The sequence below is a fragment of the Saimiri boliviensis genome, chromosome 15 (genome assembly GCF_048565385.1).
Source record: "Saimiri boliviensis isolate mSaiBol1 chromosome 15, mSaiBol1.pri, whole genome shotgun sequence".
NCBI lineage: Eukaryota > Metazoa > Chordata > Mammalia > Primates > Cebidae > Saimiri > Saimiri boliviensis.
The window spans coordinates 9,419,206-9,433,354 of NC_133463.1; the positions used below are offsets into that span (position 1 = coordinate 9,419,206).

At 40.8% G+C, this 14,149-nt stretch overlaps 1 protein-coding gene across 9 annotated transcripts in view; it reads right to left on the bottom strand.

Moving 5' to 3' along the window:
- TMEM68 (transmembrane protein 68) overlaps window positions 1-14,149 on the bottom strand; it is a 43,656-nt gene that overhangs the window by 18,201 nt on the left and 11,306 nt on the right. For all 9 annotated transcript variants that reach the window (XR_012514007.1, XR_012514006.1, XR_012514008.1 and 6 more), the window contains one exon: window positions 453-620. Coding sequence is in view for 4 of the 9 variants with exons in the window: in XM_039464716.2 (XP_039320650.1) it covers window positions 453-620 (168 nt within the window). In the remaining 5 variants the exon portion in view is untranslated. The remainder of the gene's footprint in view (window positions 1-452; window positions 621-14,149) is intronic.

Below are 14,149 nucleotides of genomic sequence, written 5' to 3' on the forward strand. Positions count from 1 at the left end.
ATACCTGCTCATAAAGGAAAAAATTACTAATTGGGTAGAATGTTCAGTATGTAGTTGATGCCTACACTAGAAGATCAGACTTTACCACTACACAATATGTACATATAAGAAAGGTGCACTTACACCCTCTTAATATATAAAAATATTTTTTTAAAGAGAAAACGTAAAAATATTTTTAAGAACCTTATGTTGTATACCATACTTAAAATTGTCACTTAAACAATTTTAAAATGTATAAAATTTTTAAAAAGAAATTTTGGGCTATGTTTTTATTTTTAGATATATTGCCTAAACAGGATAATTAGATATTCCCATACTAGAGTTCCAAGTGTGTTACATACACTGTGAAAAGGCAAAAAACTTTTTCAAATGACATTAGAGAACTCAAGATGGAGACTAACTTGGTTTCGTTAATAAACATTTTTACATTATAATCTACAGCAAAAGTTTACCTGGAATTTTAAAGACAAAGTGATCAGCTACTACTCGGCAAGTTCTGCCTTTGTGTATAAATATTTTAGCCATGAAATAGTAAAAATCTATAGGAATAGCTCCATGATAAAAAATTATAAGTGCTGGTCCATCTTCTGGTATTTTTTCCATTCCATGAACTTCATAACCTGTTCGAAAGACAAAATGCAAATATTTAAAATATATTCATTAATTTTTTTTTCTTTCTTTTTTTTTTTTTTTTGAAACTGAGTTTCACTCTTTTTTCCCAGGCTGGAGTACAAAGGTGTGATCTCGGCTCACTGCAAACTCCATTTCCCAGGTTCCAGCAATTCTCCTGCCTCAGCCTCCTGAGCAGCTGGGATTACAGGCATGTGCCACCATACCCAGCTAATTTTGTATTTTTAGTAGAGGCAGGGTTTCTCCATGTTGATCAGGCTGGTGTCGAACTCCTGATCTCAGCTGATCTGCCCACCTCGGCCTCCCAAAGTGCTGGGATTACAGGCATGAGCCACCGTGCCCGGTCTAACTTGTCTACACTAAAGGATGGTTGGTAGCTGATTCTCTTCTCACAAAGGTAGACTAGTCTTCTTGGTTATCTTCTCCTTTTCCCCTTCTTCCCTCTCTCTTTCCTCTTCTCTTTCTGTCTTGAACAAATCAGTCCTAAAGCCATTAGGGGGGCCAAAGTGAAGCAGACACCTGTGTGGAGAGGTAGCCTGGAGTGTTGGTGCCAGTGAGGAGGGCACCCATACAGATGGCACAGAGTGAGGAGTCAGAGCCAGAGTAGTCATGAGGGCTCCGCACACAGAGAGCCTATCACAGGGTGCAGGCTCCTGAGGGGGAAAAGGCGGGGAGGCAAGGGTCACGAAAGCTTGGGGGTCAGAGCCTGAGTGCAATGGGGGCATCCACAACCAGCAGCAGCCTGGCAGGGGGGGACAGAGTCCGAGACAGTGGCCTGGTATGGGGCACCACAGCCTGAGCAGCCAACAAGGGTACCGTACAGAGTGGTGGCCTGGCACAAGCAGGGAGAGAGGACATCCATGATGGTAGGGGAAGGTGGCAATCGATGATGGGAGATGCGTTATGTACCGGGGGACTGATCAAATGAGTCAATATAGTACGAATATTGGAAGCCAGGTTTTCACTGCTAGAGGAGGGGTTAAAAATATAAAAAAGGGGAGTGCTACTAATAAGAGAAACTCTGTCACCGCAAGAGAACATCACGCCCACACTATTGATGAGAAAAACCCTGGAGCACAAAATCTCTCTTCCTAAGCATGTCAGGGAGCGGAAGTCACAAGGCAACCAGGCAAACTGAAGGAAAGACAAACATGGAGTGGGAGGAAGAGGCAGATGCCCTAAAAGTGGGTAAGAAGAAGTGACATATTAAGAAATACTGAAAGTCCCGGGGTCGGCTAGTATTGAGTGTAGAATCTCCGGAAGCCCCAGATAGTCACTGCCCAACTCTTCACAGACCTCCGTGTGTGCTCACAAGAAAGATTGGGGGAAAGCCGGAGACTAAAGAGAGCCCCTGCTAATGGTACTGAGAACAAAACCCCACTCACTTCCCGGAAGTTTCTCTCATAAAAGCAAAACCTGTCAGACACTGGGAAAGGGACAGGAAACTTTTCCACTCCCTCTAAGAAAAGGGTATATGCAAAAGGCATGTAATGCCGGGAGGGGCGCAACTCCACTCCCCCGCCCCACACACTCCCCCACCCTCACCAGCCCAGTGTCAGGCGAAAGTCCACCACTCTAGAGAAGGGGTAGAAGCAAATATCTACTGCTGGGCAGTGGGGGTGGGTGGCAAGAAACTCTAGGGGGCCCAGAGTCCTTAAATGACATAAAGCAGAGATCTACCACCCGGGCAGTGGCAGCAAACTTGCTTCCATCACAAAACCCCCCTAAGCCCGAGGAATACAGGGCACAATAAGATTTTAGCCAAACCTGAAAACTGAGGACTGCTATACCCCAGGCCCCTGGGGAATGAGGGGAGGGGTGTGAAGAAGGGGCGAGAGGAGTCCCCATGTACCCCCATGTGGAGTTATAAGCAAAGGTGACCTTTTCCTGGTTTCGCAGGAGGGGCATGAAGAGACTCCTCCTTTGGGAAAGGTATACAGGACTGAAGGTGGAGCAGAAACACCAAAAAATTCCTCTGCTACTTCAGGTCCTACACTATGCACAAGATAACAGTAGGAGTCTGAAGTCTGTGCTGAACTGAAGGTAGCTACAGTGCAGCAATAAAAGCCAAATCCAGTTCAACCGCTCAACAGACTCAATCCACCACCAACAAACCACCAGTGGCCTGACAGAGGAGGAGTGCCAATTCTCAGTCATAAATACTATTTACCCCAGTTGTCACTGTTCTTTTACAAACAATGGCCAGAATTCAATAAAAAATATGACATAAAATAGCAAGAAGAAAACCCACTGTCAAGAGCCAAAACAATGAACACACCCAAATGTTGAAACTATCACATGGAAACTATAAAATAACTATGATTAATAAGCTAAAGGGGAATACAGTGGCTCATGCCTGCAATCCCAGCACTTTGGGAGACTAAGGTGGTAGGACTGCTTGAGCCCAGGGGTTAGAGACCAGCGTGGGCAACATGGCGAGACTCATCTCTGCAAAAACATAAAAAAAAAATTAGTCGGGCATGATGGCATGTACCTGTAGTTCCAGTTTCTTGGGAGGCTGAGGCGGGAGGATTGCTTGAGCCCAAAAGTTGAAGGCTGTAGTGAGCTAAGATTGTGCCACTGCACTCTGGGCTGGGTGACACTGTGAGACCCTGACTCTAAAAATAAAAGTAAATAAATCTAAAGGATCTAGTGGAAAAGGTGGATACATGCACAGTCAGATTAGGAATTCCAGCAAGAAGATGGAAGCTATAAAAAAAAATAGAGTCAAATACAAAGGCTATAAACCCAAATGAGCTCTAGGAACATAACAATGGTAATTTTCCAATTTTAATGGGTTTACTGAGGTTAAGTATGAGAACATCCTTATTTGCAGAAGCCAACAAGCATGTTACAACTTCCCTGAGATAACATGACACAGTGAATTTAAAAATGAGTCATAAAATAATTCATCAATTAAAAAACAGAAAAAGTAGGCCAGTTATGGTGGCTCAAGCCTGTAATGCCAGTTCTTTGGAGGGCCAAGGCAGGAGGATTGTTTGAGGCTAGGATTTCAAGACCAGCCTGGGCAAATCAGTGAAATCCCTATCTCTATTAAAAAAAAAAAAAAAAAAAAAAAAATTAAAGAAAATACAGGCTGGCCACAGTGGCTCATGCCTGTAATCCCAGCACTTTGGGAGGCCAAGGTAGGAAATCATCTGAGGTCTGGAGATCGAGATCAGCCAACATGGTGAAACCCTGTCTCTACTAAAAATACAAAAATTAGCTGGGTGTGGTGGCATGTGCCTATAGTCCCAGCTACTCTGGAGGCTGACGCAGGAGAATCACTTGAACTTGGGAGGTGGAGGTTGCAGTGAGCTGAGTTCATGCCACTACACTCCAGCCTGGGTGACAAGAGTGAGACTCTGTCTCAAAAATAAATAATTAATAATACATATTATTAAAACAGGAAAAATTCTTAACTAGTGACTCAATGGAAAATAAAATACCATTTAAACTGTTATACATACACGGATACAATGCTGCAAACTTTAAGTTCATTCACAAACATAAGACTTCATTTTTATGTATTTAAACTATTTACAAATTTCCTTATTCTATTCATGAAATAAACAAAAATGATTTTGTACCATCTTACATTATATGTGGGGGAAAAACTTTAATCACAGATTTGAACTAGATGTCAAGAAAATCTCTTTCCTGCAGTGGAAGCAAGATCAGAGGCTCACGCCATCCCCGCCCCTTCCTTCCACGCTGCAAGCCCTATTTCAAGTCTCTGTAAACAGAAGCAAGTGTTTCAGCAGGGAAGCAAATGACAGGATGAAAGGACCTGGAGACGGATGACCTCTGGAAGCTTCCTGCTAACACAGCCCCAGCTCCAGGCTGGCTGTTCGTTCTCCTCCCTTAGCTGACATTACCTGCCTGCTGTCCTCTACATGGTTACCAAGGCCAACGAATTTATTTCTTTTTGGGGGGGGAGGGACGGAGTTTCGCTCTTGTTACCCAGGCTGGAGTGCAATGGCGCGATCTCGGCTCACCGCAACCTCCGCCCCCGGGGTTCAGGCAATTCTCCTGCCTCAGCCTCCTGAGTAGCTGGGATTACAGGCACGCGCCACCATGCCCAGCTAATTTTTTGTGTTTTTAGTAGAGACGGGGTTTCACCATGTTGACCAGGATGGTCTCGATCTCTCGACCTCGTGATCCACCCGCCTCGGCCTCCCAAAGTGCTGGGATTACAGGCTTGAGCCACCGCGCCCGGCCGAATTTATTTCTTATAGCAATGCTGTGCTGTTGGCAGTTAATAGGGAATAGGAAAGATTTAAGTAGATCCACCTATGTGCCTCAGAGGAAAATAGCCTATGTATTGGATCACAGAAGCTGGGAAGTCAGGATATTCTAAGGAGCGGATGAAATGGTGATCATGGCGCTAGCCATAAGATCCACATTCCCTTCCCATGTCACCACTGTCAGACACACCATTACAGACCACGGCCTCAACTGGTCCTGGCAAAAAAAAAAAAAAAAAAAAAAAAAAAAAAAAAAAAAAAAAAAAAAAAAAAAAGAGCATCTAGAGGTCAAGGGAAGAATCAGTCTCAAAGAAAAAGCGTGAAAAAGAAGGAAATCTAGAGTGGCTATAGTAGAAAAGAAAAGTAAGTTCTTAGGACTATATTTCTTCACATAGAACAGCTGTCTCAAGAAAGCCTGCCACTTGTACAGAAGACAAAAGTCCAGAATGAGGAAATCTGAAAATATCAGTCTGTTTCTTTCCTTACGTGTATTCCTGTCTGATCAGCTAAGAAATAAACATTAAAAAAATAAAGACTTCAGTCTAAATTTCAGACCAGGAAATACCTTTCTAAAGTAGTTTATAAGGTTTTCACGAAACAGATAAAGTATGGTAACTGTGGTTCTAGTATTGAATAAATAAGCTATTTAAATGGACTTGAGAATGTTTTGAAAAATAATTTAATGATATTCCAAGATTTTGTGTTTCCATATTATAACAGTTCTTTCCAATTATATAATTCTAACTCAAGTAATTCAATTTAAGTTCTACAAACAGTCACTGAGTTTGTCTGAGGATCAATTGTCCTATCAAACACATTTTCTGAGTAATAAAGAAATTCCTTTGAAGGATTTTATACAAAATGTTACCAAGATTCTCCCTGGCTTTATAGAATATTTTTTAAAATAATAAACAACTTAACTACTCACATAATACCAAACTACCTGGCTGAAAGCAGAAAACTCAATTAACCAAATATTGAAAAAAAATAGTTTACTACAGTGCCAGTAAACATTAAAACAGTATTATTGAACTGCGTCACTCTTAAAGTAGATGCATATGAACTAGCTGTGGCTCCCAGAGTATACTTTTCCACTTTTGTGCTTCTGCTCATGTAGTTGCCATTACTTGGAGCACTTCCTGTTCATTCATGTTTCCCCTTCTAGCCGTAGACATCTTTTTTTTTTTTTTTTTTTTTTTTTGAGACAGAGTCATCTTTTTTTTTTGAGACGGAGTCTGGCTCTGTTGCCGACTGGAGTGCAGTGGCGCCATCTCAGCTCACTGCAACCTCCAGTCCCTAGGCTCAAGCAATTCTCCTATCTCAGCCTCCCAAGAAGCCGCAACTACAGGCACATGCCACCACACTCAGCTAATTTTTTGTATTTTTAGTAGAGACGAGATTTCACCAGGTTAGCCAGGATGGTCTTGATCTCCTGACCTCATGATCCACCCACCTCACCCTCCCAACATGCTGGGATTACAGGCGTGAGCCACCGTGCCCCACCGAAATCTTACCACACCTTAACTCCTCCTCCCTCGACTCTACACTCAAGTCACCAAATTCTGTTTATTTTACCTCCAAGAATTCTCTAAAATGTATACTCCCTTCCCCTTCCCAATGCCAGTTTTAAAGTGTAGCCCTATCAACTCCTGGCGAGTACACCAATCCCAGGGGGATGTGATGAGCAATGGAAGCTCTGAGAAAGCAGTTACAAAGGCACTTACTGTCACCGTTTATCCAACCACTATCCAGAGATGGGGAACCTCTATCTGCACATTTTGAGCTGTCTCAGTCCGATTAACAAGAATAGCCCTATTCTGGGATGAATATGGCTCTCTTATCTGACGCCATTAAAAAAAATTGGCTAGCCCTGCTCAATCCCTCCTAATTTTTTGGCTTCTCATGTAGCTTAGCTTACAGTGAAAGGATCTGATGTTCATGTAAAGCTCAAGTAGGTCCTCTGCCATGGCAAAGATTTATTATGTAAATGAATTAATTGCCATCTGGTTCTAGATATTATTATCATGAATTCAGATAATGATCATCTTCTGAGATAGAGCCCTTCCAAATTTGTCATCAAAAATCCACTATGCATCATGGTAAGTGAACATGATGCAAAGATCCATCTATGCATCATGGCAAGTGAACATGACGCAAAGATCCACCTATGCATCATGGTAAGTGAACACTAATGTCACCCTTTTGGATCTTCCTCAAAAAAGCAAATACAACTAAAACTATCTACAAATAAAGTCCAAACTCCTGGGGATAGCATTCAAGATTCTTCATAACCTGGCTTCTGTCTACCTTTCCAAGTTCATCATTCATACTTCTCACCCCAAAATGACTTATCTTCTAGTCCTGAAAATAATAAATTAGTAAGAAAAAAAAAATCCAATTTCTGGGCATGGTGGCTCACATCTGTAATCCCAGCCCTTTGGGAAGCTGAGGCAGGTGGATCACTTGAGGTCAGGAGTTTGAGACCAGCCTGGGCAACATGGTGAAACCCCGTCTTTACTAAAAACACAAAAATTAGTTGGGCATGGCGGCACATGCCTATAGTCCCAGATACTCAGTAGGCTGAGGCATGAGAATTGCTTGAACCCAGCGGGCAGAGGTTGCAGTGAGCTGAGATTGCATCACGGCACTCCAGCCTGGGCGACAGAGCAAGACTCCATCTCAGAAAAACAAACAAACAAACAAAACAGCCTAAAGATGTGAGTGATCAGGAAACATAAATGTCCAATAACTGTAACAGATACACAAGTATCAGATCCTTAATAATGATCACAAGAACCTCATAAAAGCCTCCACAGATGAGAAAATTTAAGTGTGAAAAGCCCATATACCTTACCAAAGGTCACAGAGTGGGGTCAAATGCAAATCTGCATTTGTCTAGCATTAAAGTCTGTGTTCTTGCTCCATACCACACTTCCTGCTACAGGTATCTACAATTGGTCCTTGGTACCGGTGGGTTCTGTATCCATGAAATCAACCCACTACAGATGAAAACGTTTGGGAAAAAAAAAATGTGGCTGTACTGAACATGTAGACTTTTTTTCCTTGTGATCATTCCCTAAACCATACAGTGTAACAACTATTTACACTGTATTAGCTATTATAAGTAATCTAAAGTATATGGGAGTGGCTGGGCACGGTAGCCCACACCTGTGGAGGCTAAGGCTGGTGAATTGCTTGAGCTCAGGTGTTTGATACCAGCCTGGGCAATGTAGTGAAACCTCATCTCTACAAAAAAAAAATACCAAAAAAAAAAAAAAAAAAATTAGCTGGGTGCGGTAGCGCACACGTGTAGTCCTAGCTACTCAGGAGGCTGAGGCATGAGAATTGCTTGAACCTGGGAAGCAGAGGTTGCAGTGACCTGAGTTCACATCACTGCACTCTATCCAGCCTGGGCAACAGAGCAAGACCCTGTCTGAAATAAATAATAAAATAAAGTATACGGGAAGATGTGTGCAGGTTATATCCAAATACTACACCATTTTTATGTCAGAGACTTGAGCATATCTGGATACCAAAATTTAAGGGAGGTCCTGAAACCAGTCTCCCATAAGTACCATGAATTGTACATGCTAACCTACATCCATAGTTGTCAAATGTTGCTTGTAATCTATCAGTGTGAAATCAATTTAGTAGACTGTGAAATAAATTTAGTGAGTTATAATCAGCATTTTCTTTTTAAATAAAAGACAGTAGAATAGAAAACAAGAATAAATCTCATGTAGAAAGTACATACAATTAACCCTGGATGAATTTGAACTGTACGGGTCTACTTCTATGCCTCTGCCAGCTGGAAGAGAGAGATAAACCCCTCTTCTTCCTCACCCTCAACCTACTCATTGTGAAGACAAGGAGGATGAAGACCTTTATAATGATTCACTTCCATGTAATGAAACATAAACATATTTTCTCTTCCTTATGATTTTCCTAATAACATTTTCTGGTCGAGCACATTGGCTCACACCTGTAATCCCAGCACTTTGGGAGAAAGAGAGGGGAAGATCATTTCGAATCAGTTTCAGATAAAACTGGGCAACAAAGCAAGACTTTGTCTCTTTATTCTATTTTGTTTTTGAGATGGGTTTCACTGTCACCCAGGCTGCAGTGCAGTGGCATGATTATCAGCTCACTGCAACCTCCACCTCCTGGGCTCAGGTAATCCTCCCATCTCAGCCTAAGTAGCTAGGACTACAGGTGCACGCTGCCATGCCCAGCTAATTTTCTGAATTTTTGGTAGAGATGAAGTTTTGCCTAGGCTGTTCTTGAACTTCTGAGCTCAAGTGACCCACCCGCCTCAGCCTCCCAGTGTGCTGGGATTACAGGTGTGAGTCACCATGCCTGGCCTCTCATCTCTAATATTTTTTTAAAAAGGAAAGAAAGACATTTTCTTTCCTCTAGCTTATTACAGTATAAAATACACATAAAACACAATATATGTGTTACTAGACAGTTTGTTATTGGTAAGGCTTCTAGTCAACAGGAGGTTTTAGTAGTTAGGTTTTGGGGGAATCAAAAGTTATACATGGATTTTTGACTGCACGGATTGCCAGTACCCCTAACCCTCACATTGTTGAAGGGTCAACTGTACACTTTTCATAACACAGTGTATATGTATATGTATGCTGAATGGCAGAATGCATTTCTTACTAGGAATAACAGTCAAAAAATTGACAATCGGCCGGGCACGGTGGCTCAAGCCTGTAATCCCAGCACTTTGGGAGGCAGAGGCGGGTGGATCACGAGGTCAAGAGATCGAGACCATCCTGGTCAACATGGTGAAACCCCGTCTCTACTAAAAATACAAAAAATTAGCTGGGCATGGTGGCACGTGCCTGTAATCCCAGCTACTCAGGAGGCTGAGGCAGCAGAATTGCCTGAACCCAGGAGGTGAAGGTTGCGGTGAGCCGAGATCGCGCCATTGCACTCCAGCTTGGGTAACAAAACTCCGTCTCAAAAAAAAAAAAAATTGACAATCTAAAATTACATTCGGAATATCCTAGGGACCTTGGACATGGTATGCGTGGTAAATTGAACTTAATAATGATCAAGAGGCAGAAGATGTACTTTTTTTCCTCACAAAGACAGGTTCTTGCTATGTTGTTCAAGCTGAAGTGCAGTGGCTATTATAGGTATGATCATAGCACAGTATGGCCTCAAACTGTAGGCTCAAGGGATTCTTCTGCTTCTGCTTCAGTCTCCTGAGTAGCTGTGGCTACAGGCATGCACCACCATACCTGGCAGATTATGTATTTTAGTGCTTTCCAAATTACTGAAAAGGGTGCTCTGTAATTATGATAGCTATCATTCATTGAAATGTATGTAATAGAAGTTATGCTAAACACTTTACATGAAATTCACTGAATCCTTATAGCAACCCATTTAGCAGAAAGAAAAAAACGCAGTTCAGAAAAGCTAAGTATCTAATTTAAGGAGGTAGCTTTACAATAGGGAAACCTGGCAGACACCTCCTTAACCAAGTGATCAAAGTTAATATCACCAGTAATAAGAAACATCAGATACGAACCTTCCAATATAATACATTGAGAAGGACACATTATTATTTTTGTGGTATTCTTTCAAAAATAAACAACTCGAACCTACTCATGGAAATCATCAAATCTTAACTGAGAGAGTGTACCAAATTACTGACCAGTACTCTTCAAAGGCACCAAGATCGTGAAAGACAAAAAGATTAAGGAATTGTCAGACTGGAGGAGACATGACAACTAAATACAATAGGAAATCTTGGAAAAAAACACTTGTGGGAAAATTATGAAATCTGAGTAAAATCTGTAGTTTAGATAATCGTATTGTACACTGTGAATCTGATCATTGTGCCATGGATATATAACATGCTAACATTAGCAGAAGCTCGGTGAAGAATATATGGGAACTCTCAGAACTATTTTTGCAACTTCTCTGTAGTTCTAGATTAAATTTTTTAAAAATCATAATTGTTGCAGAAGAATAGGAGAAGAGGAAGAAGAAAAAGTTAAGTAACTTAACCAAGGTCATACAGCCAGTAACTCAGGGGAGAGCCTGGTTTTGACAGCAGGTAGTCTGACTGAATCCTTCACTGCATGAAGGACAGAAGAGATGAAAGGAAACTCTCATCCAACTGAAGTAGAGACGAAGGTTTTCTTGATGTCTCAATTTCATTTTTCCCCCCAAATTTTGCTACGTATAGTTAAACCTATAGGACCCTTCTGAATGTGACCATTTCTTTAAAAAAATTAAAAAATACGAAGTAAAAGAAAATTTCTGCTATTGTAGTCTATTTTCCTTAAATCACTAACCCATATAATAAACTACCTCATTAATCAAACCACTGCATTTCCCCAAAATTTTATATTCTAAATAAACTGAACAAGTTATACTGGTATTAAGTAAGCACAAGCATTATTTTCAGACAATGAGGTAAATTCCCTTATACAACAAAAACAAAACCATAATAATACACACCTACAGAATCAAATAAGTGGCAGGATACAGTGGCTCACACCTATAATCCCAGCACCTTGGGAGGCCAAGACAGATGTATCACTTGAGGTCAGGAGTTCAAGACCAGCTTGGCCAACATGGTGAAAACTCTTCTCTACTGAAAATACAAAATTACTTGGACGTAGCGGTGCATGCCTGTGATTCCAGCTACTCAGAGACTGAGGCACAAGAATTGCTTGAACCCAGGAGGCAGAGGTTACAGTGAGCCAAGATCATGCCAGTGCACTCCAGCCTGGGCAACGGAGCAAGATTCCATCTCAAAAATATAAAATAATAAATAAATAAATAACAAATAAAAGTCCCAAAGTCAAAATATTCCTTATATCCCTGAAGTGAAAGTTATGGTACTCAATCCTTTATATTTGTGCTAAAATGCACAATTTTTAATTCTCTCAAAACCATCTGGCTATCTAATTGAAAAATCTTTGTTGTCACATTAATTTCTAGGAAGAATTATCAAATATTGAGAGTCCCGCTTGAAAAATGTTATATTTTCCAAGAACGATTTTTGAAAAATGAGTCAAAATTGTTATAGATTTAAGGCTGTAAGCAATTTGACAGTAAGGATTTCATTCACCCATCAACAAACAAATGACCTAGAAATGTAGGTATTTAAGAAATATCAACTTAAAAGAAAAAAAAACAAAGAAATATCAAATTAATGTTTCTCAATATAATACGGGCGATAGTTGACATAGCATATAAGAATCACAGAATTTTTCAAAAAAATCAGTGTACTTACATTATATATAGTATGAATGTAAAACAACTTTGAAATAGAAAACATTGGATAGATTCTTATACAAAGATACTTACTATTTTAAAAAGTAAAAAAATTATAGAGAAATTACTATTCAGTAATAGGTAATCAAATTACTTATAGAATTTATACTATAGAATTCCATAAAGTCATTAAAAGCCATATTTATGAAGAAGGCTTAGTGACATAAAAAATACTAGTTTGCCACAAATATAAAAAAGATAAACATACTATAACAAAACTCGAATGGTAAATTTTAGGTGATTCTTTTTTTTTCTTTTGAGACTGAGTCCCACTCTATCCTCCAAGTTAGAGTGCAGTGGCATAGTGTCAGTTCACTACAACCTCTGCCTCCCGGGTTCAAGCAATTCTCCTGCCTCAGCCTCCCAAGTAGCTGGGATTGCAGGTGTGTGCCACCATGCTTGGCTAATTTTCATAATTTTATTAGAGATGGGGTTTCACCACGTTAGCCAGGCTGCTCTTGAACTACTGACTTCAGGTGATCCACCTGCATTGGCCTCCCAAACTGCTGAGATTACAGGCCTGAGCCACCACGCCCAGCCCTATTTTCTTCTTATAGTTTCCTGTGGTTGCTACTTTTCACAATGAACATTTTTAGAATTTAAAAAATTCCTCCAGCAGAAAGCAGTGGTATGCATCTGTGGTGACAGCTACTTAGAAGGCTAAGGTGAGAGGATCACTTCATCCCACAAGGCCAGCCTGAGCAAAAGAGCGAGACCCCGTCTCTCTCTCTTTTTTCTGAGACAGATTCTCTCTCTGTCGCCCAGGCTGAATGCAGTGGCGCATTCTCGGCTCACTACAACCTCCATCTCCCGGGTTCAAACGATTCTCCTACCTCAGCCTGCCAAGTAGTAGCTAGGATTGCAGGCGTGCACCACCACACCTGGCTAATTTTTTATTTTTAGAAGAGACAGGGTTTCACCATGTTGGGCAGGCTGTTCTCAAACACCCGACCTCAGGTGATCCATCTCCCAAAGTACTGGAATTACAGGAGTGAGCCACTGTGACCAGAATTTTTTTTTTTTCTTTTTTGAAACAGAGCCTTGCTCTGTCGCCCAGGCTGGAGTGTAATGATGCAATCTCAGCTCACTGCAAACTCCACCTGTTGGGTTCAAGCAATTCTTGTGTCTCAGCCACCCAAGTACCTGGGATTACAGGTAATGCATTACCACACCCAGCTAATTTTTGTATCTTTAGTAGAGAGAGGGTTTCACCATGTTGGCCAGGCTGATCTCAAACTTCTGACCTCAAGTAATCCACCTGCCTTGGCCTCCTAAAGTGCTAGGATTACCGGCATGAGCCACCATGCCCAGCAACAAGATGCCATCTCTTGGGCAAATAACCACCTCTCTGTGCCTCAGTTTTCTCATGAGTAAAACAGGAGTAGCACATACACTCTATTACGTTATGAGATTTAAAGGAGTTAATTTATGTTAAGCATTTGATAGTGTCTGGCATAGCAGGTTCACAAAAAAAATGTGTAGGTTCGTAGAATGTATGCAGTATTAAAATAATAACACATTAGCCTAATAAGCATGTCACTGGTGATTTTTGCTAATAGCAGCCTAAAACTTCAGTGATAAATATCCTCAAGTGTCAGTTTAAAGTCTGTGCTTCCTTCTACGTCCTTCTGTGAAACTACTTTGATGCCCAACAACATAATACAGAAAGCCAATGTTTGTTACATGCTTATTGAATCTTCAGTATTTTTGGGTAGTCTAAAAACAGAAGAGACCAACAAATTAGGTACTGATGGTATAATGAAGCAAAAGTTGGTAGAGTAAAACATTAAACCCTAAAAAACAGGTCACCAGAGGGCAATTTTCATGCTGTCCAAACGACGAAGAACCACTTATCTTTAAGTATACAATATCAAAATCTCTCGAGTAATAAAGAAAAGATTGACTATCCTTAAGACACACCAACCTCAGGAATGAATCAACAGAAAATGGCTACATTTTGGTATGCAAAT